Below are 20642 nucleotides of genomic sequence, written 5' to 3'. Positions count from 1 at the left end.
CTTTTACTGACTCATATACATCAAATGATAATCTTAAAAGTATGTTTTTAGTTATATTACAATGTATTTTTCTTATTTTCTTCTTCCTTTCTTTACATGGTTTTCCCAGGTTTCCCCGCATGAAAACAAAGGCTTACGCTGGAGCAGAGACCGGAGGAAAAGTGGAAACAGGGAGACTCGAGGGACAGGTGAATATCTCTGCACCTGAGATATCTGGAGCTAAAGTGAAAACCAAAGGAAAAGGACACAAGTTTGGTATCACCTTTCCTAAGAGCAAACACACAAAGTCAGGCTCAGCTTTGGAAACTGGATCTCTGGAGCGGAAGCCCCCGGGTATCAACATCCAGCCACCATCAGTGGAGTTCAGTTTGTCTGGTGATAAAGACATGGATACGGAAAAGGGAGGGGTGAAGATTAACGCACCTGATGTGGAGTTTGCACTCCCTTCAGGAAAAGCTGAGGCATCTTGGCCTGCTGTGAAGGGAAAAGCTCCTAACATTGACATCAAAGGAGGGGTTGATGCAGACGCAGCTGTGGGAAACATTGATGTAGACGTGGGCAAAGGAGATGCAAAGCTAAGGATGCCAAAGTTAAAACTGCCCAAAGTGAGACTCTCACGTCATTCGGATGAGATAGATGGTGACATCAAGGTAAAAGCAAAAGGGATGAAAGTGCCTGACGCTGATGTAACACCTCCAAAAGTGGAAATCAAAGGAGGTGGTGAGATTGGCCTCCCTGAAGCAAATATCACCAAACCAAAGATTGAAGGTGATCTCTCAGGAAAGGCTGCATCTTTTCAAATGCCTTCTGTCGATATTTCTTTACCAAAAGTGAAGGGAAATTCTGACATCGACTTCTCACTCCCAGAGTGCGAAGGATCTGGGAAGACAGCAATCAAAATGCCAGCCATCGACATCTCTGTTCCTGATGTTGATTTGGAATTTGACACCGGGCGCAGAATTCCTGACGAAGTGGAGGGCACTTTTAAAGGGCCCAAAATCTCCATGCCAAAGGTTGATATCTCGTTACCAAAGATGGAATCATCCAGTGTTGATATTGAGGGTCCAGAAGGTGGAGGAAAATTCAATCTACCCTCTGCTGACATCTCTCTCCCAAATGTGAAAACAGGGGTTGCAGATGTGGATATGGACTATTACATTGGTGGAGATGGAAAGTTCAAAATGCCTAATTTTGACATATCTTTACCAAAATTTAAGTCACCAGAAGGAGATATAAAAGGACAAGAGGTGGAAGGGGGCTTCAAGTTACCCAAAGTAGACTTGACCCTTCCCAAAGGCAAAGCAGGAACAACTGATATTGAAGGAGAAGGAAAATTTCAGCTACCATCGTTTGACATCTCGCTACCTGAAATGAAGACAGGTGATAAGAAAGTCGACATTGAAGGCCCAGAAGTAAAAGGTGGTACATTTGAAATGCCCACACTCGATATTTCTCTGCCCAAAGGCAAAATGGAAGGAGATATTGAAGTGGAAGGTCAGGCTGGGAAGGGAGGAAAATTCAAAATGCCATCACTTGATGTTAGACTACCCAAAATGGGCACATCTGAGGCTGAAGTCGACTTAAAAGGACCTGAGATCAAAGGAGGGAAAATTGAGGTACCATCAGTTGACATTTCTCTACCAAAAGGTAAATCCAAGGGTGAGGTTGACATCAAGGGAAAAGGAGGCAGGTTTAAAATGCCTTCTTACAATATATCTCTTCCAAAAATGAAGTCACCTGAGGGAGACGTTGTTTTAGAGGGACCTGAAATCAAAGGCGGAAAGATCAAGATGACTACTGTCGACGTCTCTGTTCCCCAAGGAAACATAGAAGGCGATCTGAACATTGATGGCAGTGAACTGAAAGGAGGCATGCCATCTTTAGACATTTCTCTCCCAAAGATGAAGCTACCTGAAGGAGACGTGAAGCTAGAATGCCCTGAACTTCCAAATGTTGACTTTTCACTTCCCAAGGCAAATGTCCAGGGCGACATGGAGGTCGAGGGCAGTGGTGGTGGCAAGGCCAAGTTCAAGATGCCAACTTTTGACGTCTCACTCCCAAAGATGAAAACCAAAGAGGCAGAGATTGATATTGAAGGACCTGAGGTCAAAGGAGGAGCAAAGTTCAACATGCCATCACTCGACATCTCTCTTCCTGCTATGAAGTCACCAGAGGGGGAAGTAAAGATCCAAGTTCCCGAGGCCAAAGGAGGAAAGTTCCAGATGCCTTCATTAGATGTGTCACTACCAAAGATCAAATCACAGGGAGGTGACATCAACATCGAAGGTCCTGAGTTTAAGGTTGATACGCCAGAGGCAGATTTGGACCTGCAGGGAAGTAAGATTAAAGGAGGAAAAATGAACATGCCTACAGTTGATATATCTCCTCCAAAAGGAAAAGCAGAGGGTAAGATAGATATTAAAGGTCCCACGGGAAAAGGAGGCAAGTTTAAGATGCCTACATTTGATGTATCACTGCCAAAGATGAAGATGCCTGAGGGAAATATTGGCCTTGAGGGACCCTCAGCTGATGTCTCTCTTCCAAGGGGGAAAATAGAGGGTGACATGCAAGCCAAAAGTAAAGGAGGACATTTTCATATGCCGTCCATTGATGTTTCTCTCCCTAAAATAAAGTCAAAGCGAGGTGATATCAACATCGAGGGACCAGAAATCAAAGGTGGGGAAATTAAAATGCCAACTATCGACATCTCACCCCCTAAAGGAACATTCGAAGGTGATATCGCTGTCGAAGGAGATGGACGAGGAGGTAAATTTGACCTACCATCTGTAGACATCACCCTCCCTGCAGTAAAATTACCTGAAGGAGATGTGAATTTTCAAGGGCCGAAAGTTAAAGGTGGAAAGTTTGAAATGCCAAAAATCGACCTCTCCCTTCCTAAAGGAAAGGGGATACAGGGAGACATTGATATTGATATTCACTCGGGAAAGGATGGGAATATTGAAATACCATCCTACAATATTGGACTTCCTAAAGGAAAAGTCAAAGGTGACATAAAAGTTGAAGGTCCCAAGGGGGGGACAGGTAAATTCAAAATGCCCAAATTTTCATTTCCAAAGATGAGCCTACCAGAGGGCGATGTCAAAGTCGAAGGTGCAGAGATTAAAGGAAAAATGGAAATGCCGACTGTTGATATTTCACTTCCAGAAGCAAAAGGGGAAGTAGGAATAAACATTGAAGGTCCTGAGGGGAAATTACCTAAAGTCAGTTTTCCAGAAGGTGATGTAAAAATAAAAGGGCCCGAGATAAAGGGCAGGAAGATTGAGATGCCAGACATTGATATCTCACTCCCCAAAGGAAAAGCAGGAGGAGATATTGAAATTGAAGGACATGCTGGAAAAGGAGGAAAGTTCCACATGCCCTCACTTGATATCTCTCTTCCAAAGATTAAAGCTAAGGGACCAGAGGTCAACATAGAAGGTCCTGAACTTAAGGGAGGAAACATCAACATGCCAGACATTGACTTTTCACTCCCTAAAGGAAAGGCTGACGTTGACCTCAGCATTGAGGGTCCTGAGGTAAAAGGAGGCAAATTCAAAATGCCTAAATTTGATGTGTCACTTCCAAAGATGAACCTGCCAGAGGGCAATGTGGATATTTCACTCCCAAAAGGGAAGTTAAAAGGAGATGTTGACCTTGAGGGAGATGCTGGTAAAGGTGGAAAGTTTCATATGCCCTCGTTTGATATCTCTCTGCCTAAAATGAAAGGAAAGGGAGTTGATGTTGATATTGAAGGACCTGAACTGAAAGGTGACATGTCACTCCCGAAAGTTAAGTGTCCAGAGATAGATATCAGCCTCCAGGGTCCGGATGTTAAAGGAGCAAAGTTTGACTTGCCAACTGTTGACATTTCACTCCCTAAAGTTGAGGGTGACCTAAATGTTGAAGGCCCTGACATGAAAGGAGGCAAATTTAAGATGCCCAAATTTGATGTGTCATTGCCAAAAGTAAGTCTCCCAGGGGGTGATGTTGAAATAAAAGGCCCAGACATGAAGGGAGGGAAGGTTGAAATGCCAGACATTGATATTTCACTCCCCAAAGGAAAAGTTGAGGGTGACCTAAATGTTGAAGGCCCTGACATGAAAGGAGGCAAATTTAAGATGCCCAAATTTGATGTGTCATTGCCAAGAGTGAGTCTCCCAGGGGGTGATGCCAAAATAAAAGGCCCAAACATTAAGGGAGGGAAGGTTGAAATGCCAGACATTGATATTTCAGTCCCTAAAGGAAAAGTTGAGGGTGATCTTGATGTTGAAGGCCCTGACATAAAAGGAAGCAAATTCAAGATGCCGAAATTTGATGTGTCATTGCCAAAAGTGAGTCTCCCAGGGGGTGATGTCGAAATAAAAGGCCCACACATGAAAGGGGGGAAGGTTGAAATGCCAGACATTGATATTTCACTCCCCAAAGGAAAAGTTGAGGGTGATCTTGATGTTGAAGGCCCTGACATAAAAGGAAGCAAATTCAAGATGCCGAAATTTGATGTGTCATTGCCAAAAGTGAGTCTCCCAGGGGGTGATGTTGACATAAAAGGCCCAGACATGAAGGGAGGGAAGGTTGAAATGCCAGACATTGATATTTCACTCCCCAAAGGAAAAGTTGAGGGTGACCTAAATGTTGAAGGCCCTGACATAAAAGGAAGCAAATTCAAGATGCCGAAATTTGATGTGTCATTGCCAAAAGTGAGTCTCCCAAGGGGTGATGTCGAAATAAAAGGCCCAGACATGAAGGGAGGGAAGGTTGACATGCCAGACATTGATATTTCACTCCCCAAAGGAAAAGCAGGAGGAGAAATTGAAGTTGAAGGACATGCTGGCAAAGGAGGCAAATTCCATATGCCCTCATTTGATATCTCTCTTCCTAAAATGAAAGCTAAGGGACCAGAGGTAAATATCGAAGGCCCTGACGTTAAAGGTGGAAAGCTAAACATGCCATCATTGGATGTTTCTCTGCCCAAAATGAAATCTCCCGATGTAGATATCAACCTTGAGGGTCCTGATGTTAAAGGAGGAAAGGTGAACATCCCAACTGTTGACATTTCACTTCCCAAAGGAAAAGTTGAGGGTGACATTAATGTTGAAGGCCCTGACGTGAAAGGAGGGAAATTCAAAATGCCCAAATTTGATGTTTCTCTACCAAAAGTGAGTCTCCCAAAGTTTGACGCCAATGTGGAAGGACCAGACATGAAAGGAAAAATTGAAATGCCATCAGTTGATATTTCACTCCCCAAAGGAAAAGTTGAGGGTGATCTTGATGTTGAAGGCCCTGAGGTGAAAGGAGGGAAATTCAAAATGCCCAAATTTGACGTCTCACTTCCAAAGATGAACCTGCCAGAGAGCAATGTAGAACTGCCAACAGTTGATATTTCACTCCCAAAAGGAAAGGTAAAGGGAGACGTTGATGTTGAGGGACATGTGGGTAAAGGAGGCAAGTTTCACATGCCCTCGATTGATCTCTCTCTTCCTAAAATCAAGGCAAAGGGGTTGATGTTGATATTGAAGGACCTGAACTTAAAGGTGACATGTCACTCCCTAAAGGAGAAGTTGAGGGTGACCTAAATGTTGAAGGCCCTGACTTGAAAGGAGGAAAATTTAAGATGCCAAGATTTGATGTTTCATTGCCAAAAGTGAATCTTCCAGAGGGTGGTGTCAAAATAAAAGGCCCAGACATCAAGGGAAGGAAGATTGAAATGCCAGATATTGATCTTTCACTCCCTAAAGGAAAAGCAGGAGGAGAAATTGAAGTTGAAGGACATGCTGGCAAGGAGGAAAGTTCCACATGCCCTCACTTGATATCTCTTTTCCAAAATGAAAGCTAAGGGACCGGAGGTAAATATCGAAGGCCCTGACGTTAAAGGTGGAAAGCTAAAAATGCCATCATTGGATGTTTCTCTGCCCAAAATGAAATCTCCCGATGTAGATATCAACCTTGAGGGTCCTGATGTCGAAGGTGGAAAAGTGAACATCCCGACTGCTGACATTTCACTTCCCAAAGGAAAAGTTGAGGGTGACATTAATGTTGAAGGCCCTGACGTGAAAGGAGGGAAATTCAAAATGCCCAAATTTGATGTTTCTCTACCAAAAGTGAGTCTCCCAAAGTTTGACGCCAATGTGGAAGGACCAGACATGAAAGGAAAAATTGAAATGCCATCAGTTGATATTTCACTCCCCAAAGGAAAAGTTGAGGGTGATCTTGATGTTGAAGGCCCTGAGGTGAAAGGAGGGAAATTCAAAATGCCCAAATTTGACGTCTCACTTCCAAAGATGAACCTGCCAGAGAGCAATGTAGAACTGCCAACAGTTGATATTTCACTCCCAAAAGGAAAGGTAAAGGGAGACGTTGATGTTGAGGGACATGTGGGTAAAGGAGGCAAGTTTCACATGCCCTCTATTGATCTCTCTCTTCCTAAAATCAAGGCAAAGGGGGTTGATGTTGATATTGAAGGACCTGAATTTAAAGGTGGCATGTTACTCCCTAAAGGAAAAGTTGAGGGTGACCTAAATGTTGAAGGCCCTGACATAAAAGGGGGCAAATTCAAAATGCCGAAATTTGATGTCTCGTTGCCAAAAGTGAGTCTCCCAGAGGGCGATCTCAAAATAAAAGGCCCAGGCATCATGGGAGGGAAGACTGAAATGCCAGATATTGATATTTCACTCCCCAAAGGAAAAGCAGGAGGAGAAATTGAAGTTGAAGGACATGCTGGCAAAGGAGGAAAGTTCCACATGCCCTCACTTGATATCTCTCTTCCAAAAATGAAAGCTAAGGGACCGGATGTAAATATTGAAGGCCCTGACATTAAAGGTGGAAAGCTAAACATGCCATCATTGGATGTTTCTCTGCCCAAAATAAAATCTCCTGATGTAGATATCAACCTTGAGGGTCCTGGTGTCGAAGGAGGAAAGGTGAACATCCCAACTGTTGACATTTCACTTCCCAAAGGAAAAGTTGAGGGTGACATTAATGTTGAAGGCCCTGAAGTGAAAGGAGGGAAATTCAAAATGCCCAAATTTGATGTTTCTCTACCAAAAGTGAGTCTCCCAAAGTTTGACACCAATGTGGAAGGACCAGACATGAAAGGAAAAATTGAAATGCCATCAGTTGATATTTCACTCCCCAAAGGAAAAGTTGAGGGTGATCTTGATGTTGAAGGCCCTGACGTGAAAGGAGGGAAATTCAAAATGCCCAAATTTGATGTTTCTCTACCAAAAGTGAGTCTCCCAAAGTTTGACGCCAATGTGGAAGGACCAGATATGAAAGGAAAAATTGAAATGCCAACAGTTGGTGATCTTGATGTTGAAGGCCCTGAGGTGAAAGGAGGGAAATTCAAAATGCCCAAATTTGATGTCTCATTGCCAAAAGTGAGTCTCCCAGAAGGTGATGTCAAAATGAAAGGGCCAGACATCAAAGGAGGGAAGATTGAGATGCCAGACATTGATATTTCCCTTCCTAAAGGAAAAGCAGGAGGAGATATTGAAATTGAAGGACATGCTGGAAAAGGAGGAAAGTTCCATATGCCCTCACTTGATATCTCTCTTCCAAAGATTAAAGCTAAGGGACCAGAGGTCAACATAGAAGGTCCTGAACTTAAGGGAGGAAACATCAACATGCCAGACATTGACCTTTCACTCCCTAAAGGAAAGGCTGATGCTGACCTCAGTATTGCGGGACCTGAGGTAAAAGGAGGCAAATTCAAAATGCCCAAATTTGACATTTCACTCCCAAAGATGAACCTGCCAGAGGGCAATGTCAGACTGGAAGGACCAGAGATGAAGGGAGGAAAGATTGCAATGCCAGCTGTTGACATTTCAGTTCCTGTGGGAAAAGTGGAGGGAGATATCAATATTGAAGGACCTTCTGGAAAGGAAATTGAAGTACCAAAAGCTGACCTATCTGGTAAAAAGGGTGGTGGACTCCACATGCCTACTCTTGACATAAATCTCCCCAAATTTGATCTTGACCTAAGCCTTCCCTCTGGTCTGAAAGACAAAAGCCTCAAAGTGGACACCAGTGGTCCTGACGCATCAGGAGGTTTGGAGATGTCTGGTCTCAAAGGAGATATTAAACCAGCCAAGTTGAAAGTCAGGGGTGCAGACATCGAGACAGGTAGTGTAGAAGGTCCAGGTGCATCCATCAAACTTCCCACTGTCAAACTACCAACAGTTGACATCTCAGCTCCGAAGGTGGATCTAGACTTCGGTCTCACCAAACCTAAATGTGATGATGTGGAAGTGGAGCTTCTGAAAGCAGAGGGAGGCAGACCTTCATCAGGGGGTAGCTTTGATCTACCTCGTCCCAGTTTCTCGCTTCCCAGGTTTGGTGGCAAGTCCAAGAGTGGTGACATGCAGATATCAGGAAAAGGACCCAAAGGAGACATTTCCCTCAGCCCACCACATGTTGAAGGAGAGATTAGGGCACCATCAGTAGAGTTTGATGGGGATGGAAAGGTCAAGGTGAAAAAACCTAAAATCAAACTGCCCTCATTTGGTTTTTCCAAAAAGAATACCGATGTGTCCGTGTCTTGTCCTGATGTAGATGTTAAAATGAAAAAGGGGAAAATTGACATTCCTAAAGCAGATATCAATGTTGAAACCCCAGACAATAAATTAAAATACAAAGGGAAATTCCCCAAGTTTAAAATATCATCACCAAAAGGTCAACTCCCAGAGGGAGCAGTTGATGCTAAAGTGGGGGCAGATGTGGAAGGAAAAGGTGGCTTCCATGCACCTGATTTCACTATCAAACTGCCAAAGTTCTCCATGCCAGGATTTGGCTCGAAAGAAAAAGATTTAGCCAAGCCAAGTGGTTACGTTGACGCTAAGACCACAGTCAAAATGCCCTCTGTCGAACTCTCACTGCCAGCAGCTAAAACACCAGAGACTGAGGTTCTTCTCCCCAAAGCAGAGGTCGATGTCTCAGAGGCTGATATCAGAGGTTATGAGGGAAGCCTCAAAATTCCCAAAATGCCAACGATTGATGTTTCCATCCCCAAAATAGGCCTGGATGTGTCCCTGCCAAAAGTAAAGCATGGTGCAAAGGTTGATGGAGATGGAGGCAAATTCAATACGCCAGATATCCAAATGCCAGACATTGACATCTCCCTGCCCAAAGGAAAGATGGAGGGTCCCGAGGTGGAGCTTAAAGGCGAAGGTGGAAAATTCAAGATGCCCCATCTCAGCATGCCCTCTGTTAATATTTCACTTCCAAAAGGAAAGGTTGAAGGTCCAGATGTTGAATTAGAGGGAGGTACCGGGGGAAAGTTCAAAATGCCTCACATGAAAATGCCAAAAGTTGACATCTCCCTGCCCAAAGGAAAGATGGAAGGTCCAGATGTTGAATTAGAGGGAGGTTCAGGAGGAAAGTTCAAAATGCCACACATGAAAATGCCGGATGTTGATGTCTCTCTGCCTAAAGGAAAGATGGAGGGTCCAAATGTTGAACTAGAGGGGGGTACCGGAGGAAAGTTCAAAATGCCTCACATGAAAATGCCAAATATTGACATCTCTCTGCCAAAAGGAAAGATTGAAGGTCCAGATGTTGAAATAGAGGGAGGTTCAGGAGGAAAGTTCAAAATGCCTCATATGAAAATGCCAAATGTTGATATCTCTCTGCCCAAAGGACAGATGGAGGGTCCCGAAGTGGAGCTTAAAGGTGAAGGTGGAAAATTAAAGATGCCCCATCTCAGCATGCCCTCTGTTGATATTTCACTTCCAAAAGGAAAGGTTGAAGGTCCAGATGTTGAATTAGAGGGAGGTTCAGGAGGAAAGTTCAAAATGCCACACATGAAAATGCCGGATATTGACATGTCTCTGCCTAAAGGAAAGATGGAGGGTCCAAATGTTGAACTAGAGGGGGGTACCGGAGGAAAGTTCAAAATGCCTCACATGAAAATGCCAAATATTGATATCTCTCTGCCAAAAGGAAAGATTGAAGGTCCAGATGTTGAAATAGAGGGAGGTTCAGGAGGAAAGTTCAAAATGCCTCACGTTAAAATGCCAAATGTTGATATCTCTCTGCCCAAAGGAAAGGCTGAAGGTCCAGATGTTGACATAGAGGGAGGCTCAGGAGGAAAGTTCAAAATGCCTCACATGAAAATGCCAAATATTGATATCTCTCTGCCCAAAGGAAAGGTTGAAGGTCCAGATGTTGACATAGAGGGAGGCTCAGGAGGAAAGTTCAAAATGCCTCACATGAAAATGCCAAATGTTGACATCTCTTTGCCCAAAGGAAAGATGGAGGGTCCCGACGTGGAGCTCAAAGGAGAAGGCAGCAAATTCAAGATGCCACATCTTAGTATGCCCTCTGTTGATATCTCTCTTCCAAAAGGAAAGGTTGAAGGTCCAGATGTTGAGATAGAGGGAGGTACCGGAGGAAAGTTCAAAATGCCTCATATGAAAATGCCAAATTTTGACATCTCCCTGCCCAAAGGAAAGATTGAAGGTCCAGAGGTGGAGCTCAAAGGAGAAGGCAGCAAATTCAAGATGCCACATGTCAGCATGCCCTCTGTTGATATCTCTCTTCCAAAAGGAAAGGTTGAAGGTCCAGATGTTGAAATAGAGGGAGGTACTGGAGGAAAGTTCAAAATGCCTCACATGAAAATGCCAAATGTTGACATCTCCCTGCCCAAAGGAAAGATTGAAGGTCCAGAGGTGGAGCTCAAAGGAGAAGGCAGCAAATTCAAGATGCCACATCTCAGCATGCCCTCTGTTGATATTTCAATGCCAAAAGGAAAGATTGAAGGTCCAGATGTTGAAATAGAGGGAGGTACTGGAGGAAAGTTCAAAATGCCTCACATGAAAATGCCAAATGTTGACATCTCCCTGCCCAAAGGAAAGCTTGAAGGTCCAGAGGTGGAGCTCAAAGGGGAAGGGGGCAAATTCAAGATGCCACATGTCAGCATGCCTTCTGTTGATATTTCACTTCCCAAAGGAAAGATTGAAGGTCCAGATGTTGAAATAGAGGGAGGTACTGGAGGAAAGTTCAAAATGCCACACATGAAAATGCCAAATGTTGACATCTCTCTGCCCAAAGGAAAGATGGAGGGTCCCGATGTGGAGCTCAAAGGTGAAGGTGGCAAATTCAAGATGCCACATGTCAGCATGCCCTCTGTTGATATTTCAATGCCAAAAGGAAAGATTGAAGGTCCAGATGTTGAAATAGAGGGAGGTACCGGAGGAAAGTTCAAAATGCCTCACATCAAAATGCCAAATGTTGACATCTCTCTGCCCAAAGGAAAGATGGAGGGTCCAGAGGTGGAGCTCAAAGGGGAAGGCGGCAAATTCAAGATGCCACATGTCAGCATGCCCTCTGTTGATATTTCAATGCCAAAAGGAAAGATTGAAGGTCCAGATGTTGAAATAGAGGGAGGTACCGGAGGAAAGTTCAAAATGCCTCACATGAAAATGCCAAATGTTGACATCTCACTGCCCAAAGGAAAGATGGAGGGTCCAGAGGTGGAGCTCAAAGGGGAAGGTGGCAAATTCAAGCTGCCACATGTCAGCATGCCCTCTGTTGATATTTCAATGCCAAAAGGAAAGATTGAAGGTCCAGATGTTGAAATAGAGGGAGGTACTGGAGGAAAGTTCAAAATGCCTCATTGGAAAATGCCAAATGTTGACATCTCTCTGCCCAAAGGAAAGATGGAGGGTCCAGCTGTTGAAATAAAGGGAGATAAGGGACAGTTCAAGATGCCTAATGTGGACATATCTATCCCTCAAGGCAAAGCAAATATTGACACACCAGAAGTGAAAGTGGAGGCAGAGGGGGAAACCATCAAGCTGCCACATATCAAGATGCCAAAAGTTGATATTTCACTGCCCAAAGGTAAAGGTAAAGATATTGATGCACCTGCTATAGAGATGGAAGTCACAGGAGGAAAGATCAAAGGTCCAGATGTTAAACTTCCAAAGGGGGGTGTGTCAGGTGACTTACCAACCATTGAGGCAGGAGGGAAAATTAAAGGGCTACAAATCACATCACCAGCTCTGGACATCGATGTGACACGAAGTACACCTAAACCGGATGTAGACGCTCATGGTGAAGCTGGTTTGCATGTTGAAGGAGAGCACAAAGGTCTCAAACTCAAGATGCCAACAATAGGTATCAAAGGTCCAAAAGGAGACCTGGAGCTTGATTTAGGACTTTATCGAGGAGATGGCAAGAAGGACAGGAAAAAAGTTGAACTACCTGACTTAGATCTCAATGCGGCAGGAACCAGCGGCAAAGTAAAAGGGCCTAAAGTCAAAGGAACAAAATTCAAGATTGGAATGCCAAAAATGAAGACTGGCAAAAATGTGGAAGCAGAAGCAAAAACATGCAAAAACTGTGGCGATGAGATAGGTGGTGACGTCAAACACAAATGCAAGGATAAAGACAGATTTGAGTATGAAGTTGAAGTGGAAACCCACAATGGACATAAAGAGGACAAAGACCGTATTAAAATTGCAGCACCAGAGGTTACATTACCAAGTGTACAAGGCTCAGTCAATGTAGGAACAGGGGGAGAGGGTGGTCCCTTATCATCTGGAGCAGAAGTCAAAGTCCCCAGGATTCCTGACATAGAATTTGATATAGGTACATCACAGGATGAAGATGATGTCAAAACAGAAAAAGGCAAGAAAATCAAAATCCCTAAGTTTGGTGTCCCATTACCCTCCATCTCCTCTCCCGAAAGAAGAATCTATGGGCCAGAAATTCAGTACGAGGGCCCTAAAATGCCCAAAGTAAAGAAAGCTGTTTTTGTTTTGGTAAATCCTCCTGAAACAGACGAGTCTGCCGCGTGCACAGGTGTCCTCGAAGAGCAGACAACATCTGAGGTGGAAACAGGGGATGTCAAAGTGAAGATGCCCAAAATCAAAATGAAGCCAAGTTTTGGGAAGTCCAAAGATAAATCAGTTGCTGCGAACACAGAGTCAGAGGGAGGGAAGATGAAAATGCCCCAAGTGTCGCTTTCTCCTGGCAAATCAGGGTCGTTTGACATCAAAGGTTCAAGCTCAAGTCTCAACGGTGAAAAAGATGCAAGTCTTCACAAGGACTCCAAGGACGATAAAGGGACACTCAGCGGTAAAATTAAACTTCCAAAGGTGGAGCTCACCTCTCCATATGGCAAGATGGCTGCAGCAGAGGAGGACACAGAAATGAGAATCAAACTGGGAAAGGATTCAGCAACAGAAGAAGTTCGGGGAGACACCCAAGGGCTTAAAGTGAAATCAGGCAAGATGGCCTTCGCAGGTGTTAGTGAGGAACACTCAGACCATGTGGTGTCATCTCATGCCAGAACAGATATGCTGGACAGGGACAGCTCAGAGTCCCCTGCTAGTTTTACCATGGAGTTCAGCTCAGCAAAGGTCCAGGCTTGGAGCGAGGCTGAGAGCAAAAGTAGGGAGTCTGAAGAAAGAGAGTCTTCACCCTGGTTCAAGGTCCCTAAGTTCACCCTGAAGCCACACTCCACAGGTAAGGACAAAGGAAATTCAAGTTGAGATATCTGAAAAAATGTGACATTGACTCAAAAGGCAGACAGTATCCAAGTCAAACATGTTTTATCAAGTATCTGTTAAAGAGAAGTAAATGACTTGATTCCCTTGTTTGCAGATAATTTCCTGAGAAGATATAATGAAGTACTACCTAACTTGTTTTAACAGGCAACTTTTACAAACATAGACTGTATGAACAGTAGACAGAGCCTCCGGGCGTACAAAGTGAAGCCAGTGCAGAAGTGCCTTAAACCTGCTTTCTATCTAATGGCCAGCAGGGGGTGACTCCACTGGTGCCAGTAGATTACCTCAGTAGATAGTTTCCTAATGAGTTAATGGTCTCATCGCTAGTTTCAAGTCTTCTTCAACACAGCATGATGTTTGAAGATGATTTTTTGGTTGAATCTGTCTTTTGCAAGTTTCCTGAATTTTATGGAAGTGCAGTATTAAACTAATGGAGTACTCCTTTAAAAGAGACAGTGAATAATTGCACATATGATCCAAAATTAACAACAACATTTCAACAATTTCACCATATTGAAGTAGAATTACAATATGCACTACATAATACATAATTTATCATTGCTGTCACCTTTGATGTGTTTTGTTTTCTTTGTTTTTACTCTATAAATTATTAATATATCATCTCCTGTTTTGTCTCTGCTACATAAGACTAAGATTCTTTTCATTCTTAAAATCTTTACCCATCCTCCTCTTCTTCCTTTTCCTGCCTCTTCTTGTTTCCTTTCTTTCCTCCTCCCCCAGGCTTCCTCCAGATAACCCCAGAGGGCTCTCCTCAGGCCCAGCGGAAGGGGGAGGTGGGAGGTGAGGTCGACGTCTCGGGGTCATTCTGCCTCCACACCTCAGGGCTCGACTACACCACCCAGGAATTGTCCGAAGCGCACCAAGTCTCCTCCACCGAGGAGGGAACTGTCACCATGGTGACCAAGACCACCAAAATCACCCGGCAAATGGTGACTACTGAAACGCGAACAGGTGAATCTTCGGCAACCACGACAACGACTCACCAGCTGACGGACTTCAAGTACTGAGGATGCTGTAATGATATCTTAAATGTCTTTTAATTTTGTTTTTTTTTTCTTTGGTGAGGTTGCAGTGTTCTTGTAAGCTCAGCCTGCAACGTGGCGAACCTCGATTAAGTAAAAGTCTTTATTTTATATTTTAATAGGTGAGGTATGAATGTGATGAAACGCGTTGACATTTCATCAATCAGCATTATTGTCATTATTACAGCGAACAGAGTAATATATGCTTCCTTTTTTCATTTTAAATGTGACTATTTTCTGTTATTTTTTGAGTTTTGTTAGTTTAGTCCTACTTATTTATCATATTTTGTTTGGTTTTAAAGGTTTCTCTCTGAATGTAAACATGTCGGATTGCTTAATTATTTATTGTTGTTTGTGTGTTTAAAACGGGCTGGAATTAATAATTTACTCACACCAGCATCATGGATTTGACCATGATTTTAAGATGAGTTCAAAATAATTCTTTTTGAACCACTTCAGCACAGGCCAGAGTAATATTTATGTAAATACAACGATATAATTGCTTTTTTGAAGCAGTATCCCTTCAATACGAAATGTAATTATTTTCATATTCACGAAAGTCAGGAGGAGAAATTATATTTTTTGACCTGATAACCTATTTTGTTTGTCTTGACAGAAAAGTGTGAGCTTTTTGAGATTATAGGCTATTCTCATTTTCTGCCATAGTTTTATATTTTAAGCATTTAGCTGGTGCTGTTACCCAGAGATAGTCAGTGAGTGGGCAGGACACTCTGGACTATTTTTCTGCTGTGGGGATCAAACCTGTGACCTTCTGCTTCCAGGTTGCTCTCAAACACTTAGGTCACCCTGCTGCTAAAGTATTTTATATTCATGTTTTTACTGTATACCGCCAGACACCACTGTATATTTAGCGTCAAGATCCACTGCAGGACTGATGCTGATTTTTTGAAACTCAGCTGTGACCTGTGTTGAGTTTCAAAACATCAACATTGATCTGGGAGGAAATTTGGGGATTTAGGGGTGCTGTTGAGTGTTTTAACAAAATCAGTGCAAGGTCACACAAAAAACAGCTCTCTAAAATTATGTTACTATAAGGCTGCTACAATGACAGCCTGGCTAAGAGTGGCGAGCCTTGATCTTGTACAAAAGCCATCACGTGACAAAACATGTCCTTTAAAGGCAGAAGAGATCAACAAGAGGAGTAAACGTCTTTAATAATCTGATATTCTTCTGTTTATCATATGAATATTTCTAAGATATACAGAATAACTTCAGATGATAAAATGATTGACAGATTATTAAAACCATTTTAAGTGCCTTTACTCCTTATTTTTTAAAAGAATGTATCCTCCATTTAAAGCAACATTATGTAGTAATACATATTTTATGCGATTCGATGTCCCCCCACAGTTTCCGAGAGTACAACACAACACACAGTATTTACAACACAACTGTTGTAAATACAAATCCCAGGTTTCTGTAACAATGTGCCAGATGTAAAGTCACGTTACGTGCTAACTACAAACAAAACTCGGCATGTCATAACAATGTTAAGTCTTAAAAACTTACAGTATGTCTTGAAGTAAACATGCATGCAGAAGTAAAAAAAAAAGGGCCGACGTGACTTATCAAAAACTAGCATGTTGACAGCTTTGCTAACGCAGCCAAACATAAAGCAAGTGCAACAACACAAGATGAATAACTTAGCAAGTCAGATTTATTTAGAGAAGCTATCACCAGGATATTAAAGCCAGCCTGAGACTCTTGTCTTGGGCCTCTTGCTGTGTAGACCTGCTAATTTTGGTGGAAAAGCGTCAATAGAGGAGCAGAGTGGCTGAGACAGAGAAACCATTCACCCTATTACAATTATTTTGAAGCTGTTATTTTTACATAATGTTGCTTTAAAGTATAAATTGCATTGCATTGAATTGAATGGAGGAAAAAAAAGTTGTGCTGTACTTTAAATATTTATTTTCTTGTCTCTTCATTGAGACATTTAAGTTTCATTCCCAAATGCAGTGCCAACCATTTGAGAAAAAAAACAGCTGCTTTCTGGCAATAAATGAAAACTTTTTGAAAAACTACTGATTTTATAAACTTCTCATAGCCATTTAGATAACAGTCTCATGGGATACAACCATATGATGAGCTATTTTTTCAAGTGGATGAAAAGCATTTAAGAATGAAGACTTTTTACTTTTCTTAGTTTACTTTACTTGGCTGGTAGATGGAATGAAATTGTGTGATAAAATGCATGAAGAAATCCTGACAAATCCCACATATTTCATTAACTTTTAATACAACAGCCCGTTTTTCAGGGCTGAGGTGAGAGTAGTGACATGTCAAGGTAACACACACTGAGTAGTATCTATGTGTACAGAGATTTTTACCTTTCTGGTTTAATCAAGTCCTCAAACTTATTTTAGATTATAAGGGTTTCAGTGCCAAGTGTTTTGTCAAAGCTGCATTGCAGAGGATGTTGGTTATTTACGATGTTACATCAATAAAATGATATTCCCACAAAAATGTCTGAATCAGTTTCCTGATGTCTTGACCTTTCAAAACAGCTGAATTGGTTATAAAAGTTGTGAACTTATTCATGTTTCATGAGTCATTCACGCACACATCTCTTAGATCAGTAAGCAACTTCAATCTTGCGTATTTATATACATACTGGACTTTATTATATCATTTAAAAACCCATCTGATTTAATCTGTACGTCAGCCTGTCCCTTACAGTAATCAGCCACTTACCCGCATATCAAAACACCAAGGATAACACTCTTACAACAACTTCCATAATAAATTAATATGCTTTGCTCTGAAACTCAAAACCCACAGAGTAGTGTGTGACATGGTCCACTGTTATGAACCTTTTTAAATGAATGAATCTGTTTTCCTATGAAAACACGGTAAATTAATAACTTAATTTAGCATCTTAAATATGCAGCTGTATGTTAGCTTGAAACACTGGATGATTTTTTTGACGCCAATGCCAAACTTCCATAAGTACACTAACAATTTGTGATGTTGGTGCCCCCTAGTGGTGATGTTAAAAAAGGCAGAGAGATAGAAAATGTTATTCCCATGTTCAGTGCAGCTTTAACATCCCACTTTATAAAAGCCAGGTGTGGTCTGTGTTCTTGTGACAGAGGCTCATGGATGTGCACGAGGACTGATGATTCTCACCTGTACAACACTGCAGGAACATCCTCTGTTATATCACCTTCTTCACCTGATTAAGAAGCAGCACTGAAGGCATTAACTGCAGAGGCACAGCACCGCAGAAGTACTTTCAGGAACACATTATTCTCACCTTTGAATTAAATCTGAATCAGTCACCAAGAAAAATGAAAGAGAGAAAAACTGGATTAGAGACACACACACAGAAAGCACATGGATGAGTCTTACTGAAAGAATCCCGGAGAGGAGGGACTTTGGAGGAGAAGGTGATAAACTATGAACACCAGTGCATGACGTCTTCCCATTGTGTGTGTGTGTGTGTGTGTGTGTGTGTGTGTGTGTGTGTGTGTGTGTGTTCTCAATCTACTTATCTGCTGCTGTGATGATGCTGTGCGACGTAGGCTACAAGGGTGAGTGTGTGTGAGGGAAGATTACTGCTGTATGAGGAGTGAACAGTGCCACAGAGAGGAGAGAGGTGAGACTGCAGCGTCACCAGATTCACTTTTACTGTTTTCAGATGATTAAATCACACAGTATCATGTGATGTGACATTTTATAATGCTTATGTTATCTCAACACATCACTATCACACCGGCAGCGACAGCCTCGCTGCTACCCGTATCTTCTGTGAGCAGCACTTTGCAGCGTGGATTCCTATGATGTATTATATAGCAGCAGATAAGTCTACGGTATATATTTTGTCTGCAGTGATCTGTTGTAACAGGAAGGTTTGGACTGGATCCAGACTCTCTAGCATCACAATCAACAGCAGCACTTACAAACTTTAGTACTGTCATACAACACATGAGTGTTGTTATCTCAATGACTGAAGTACATTTCCTGAGCTCATGCTGTCCTGTTATTTGGCTGATAAAAAGGTCAAAATTCACTTTCCCCTTTAGAAATGAAAACACAAGCCAGCCTTGATCTTCTAGTCTACCACGAGATCTTCCATCTTCAGTGTGCTGTTTTGTCTCCACCAGCCTGTTGGTGTCGTTGTCTCTTACTTCATTTAATATAACACCATATTCTCATCACACTCATCATATGAAAGGGTGACTCCAGAAGCATTTCCTGCTTCCATCTTGTACACAAAGACTCTAATTGTCTTCCAGAGAGCCAGAATTACTCACTTTTGTAAAACCTTTGTATGGTCCTGAACGGAGAGAGACAAATACGATGTTTGTCAATTTTAAAAAATAATTTTTCAACTTGAGAAAGTGGCAGTTTGTCATTAACCGAGTGAAGACTGTGAAAATAGGTAATTATAAAGACTACGCAGCCAACAGTCGCATTAGTGACGCTTTCTCGTTGAACGGTCACCAAAACCCACAACTTAAACGCTGTTGAGCTGCTCCTCTATGATGACAGATTTGTTGTGATTATCTTCTGTTTTAGTACTTTTCTGTGCTGCGTTGGTGACGTATGTTGAGCGAGACGATGTAGTTCACTGAGCAGTCACATGAAACTAGATGATATTTCACCATCTTAATGACGAACAGCCACATTATTGACTTGGATAATTAGCTTTTTAATTGACGAACATCATACGTGTGATTCATGGCACAATTCAAACAGGATCAAAGACGTATTTGTCTCTCTCTGTTCACTACCATACAAAGGTTTCCTGAAATAAGGTCCTGTGAGGAAACCGGACGGGGCGTGACTTCAGCTCTCTATTAATCCGTGAGACATCCCTGTGACTCTGTCTGCTGTCTGCATCACTGACACTGACACCTGCTGGCTGTTTGCTGGTACTAATGACAGACAAAGACTTTGCCAATTAATTAAGCTGTTTCCTTAAAATGTTACCAATAAATGAACTCTCTCTTTCCATAAACACATTAAGAAGACTCTTTAAACGTACATTACATTTATGAAACCACTTTGTGTTCTGTACATCGTGACATCCATTGCATGTCTGTCCGTCCTGGTGGAGGGATCCCTCCTCTGTGGCTCTTCCTGAGGTTTCCTCCATCCTTTTTCTTTCTACTTCTTCTTAGTTTTTTTTCCTCGATATAGCAAGTTTTTCCTCACTCGAATCGCGGACAGAGGATGTCGTTGCTGCACAGACTGTAAAGCCCACTGAGGCAATGTGCTTGTGATTTTGGGCTATATAAATAAAATGGATTTGATATGAGGCCTCGGGGAGCGTGTAGTGTCATGTAAAGCATGTAAAGTCAGATGGATCAAAAACCTTTTTATATGTGCAGCAGATGTAATATTAAGTTTTGTTGTTTTTTTTTATTTCTCTCCCCACATGTGGCATGAAAAACCCCGCATACCCTTCCGCTGTCCTCGCCTCCTCCTGCCTCCGTGTGGCACGGATCGCTCCTCCTATGTGTGAGTGGGCTGCAAGTCAAATTAGCTCTCCGTCATCCTGCTCGCTGAGCGCACCCGAGGCTACTGCGGTAAGATGCGGCGACGCACGATGCCCAGCCGCGGTGGATGAGATGATGCGCAATGGCCGAGCGAGTGGAGAGACACTGAGGACAGATTGAGTGCGATGCTCGGCTCTGATTCACACGATGGGACAGACCTGGACGCGTGTTTGACGGATCTGTAGCGCTGAAGCTCCGGTGGTGCAGGCCGAGTGGAGGGATGTGGTGGCGCTGATCCCAGAGAAGGATGCTCCAGAGCCCGAGGAGGGTTGAATAGGCTTCTCCTGTAAACAAGCAGGAAGCGGAGAGACGTTCAGTGAAGGACACTTCGTCCACAGCCTGGACTGGAGACACGGAGGCAGCGAGTGAGGTGAGAAACCATCCAACCTTTCCTCAGGCGTCCCCTCTCCCATCCAGGACATGGAGGCTGGGGATACTGGTTTTGCTGGTACAGTGTGTGGTTTGGTGGTTCATCTCCATCACACACAGCCTGCTGATAGGAGCAGGCTGGCTGTGATGTGCCTGCCCAAAGCCTATTTTCACCGCTTATGTGGCGCTTTATTGAG

General features: G+C 42.8%; 1 protein-coding gene across 1 annotated transcript in view; it reads left to right on the top strand.

Moving 5' to 3' along the window:
- prx (periaxin) overlaps positions 1-14625 on the top strand; it is a 32866-nt gene extending 18241 nt beyond the window's left edge. The window contains 5 exon segments of the mRNA XM_073483344.1: positions 110-5487; positions 5490-5774; positions 5777-5821; positions 5824-13464; positions 14250-14625. Of these exon segments, the coding sequence (XP_073339445.1) occupies positions 110-5487; positions 5490-5774; positions 5777-5821; positions 5824-13464; positions 14250-14536 (13636 nt within the window). The 3' untranslated portion in view covers positions 14537-14625.
- The last annotated feature ends 6017 nt before the right edge of the window (positions 14626-20642 follow it).

The sequence above is a fragment of the Pagrus major genome, chromosome 2 (genome assembly GCF_040436345.1).
Source record: "Pagrus major chromosome 2, Pma_NU_1.0".
Lineage (NCBI taxonomy): Eukaryota > Metazoa > Chordata > Actinopteri > Spariformes > Sparidae > Pagrus > Pagrus major.
This window is presented reverse-complemented; position numbering and strand designations above follow the sequence as displayed.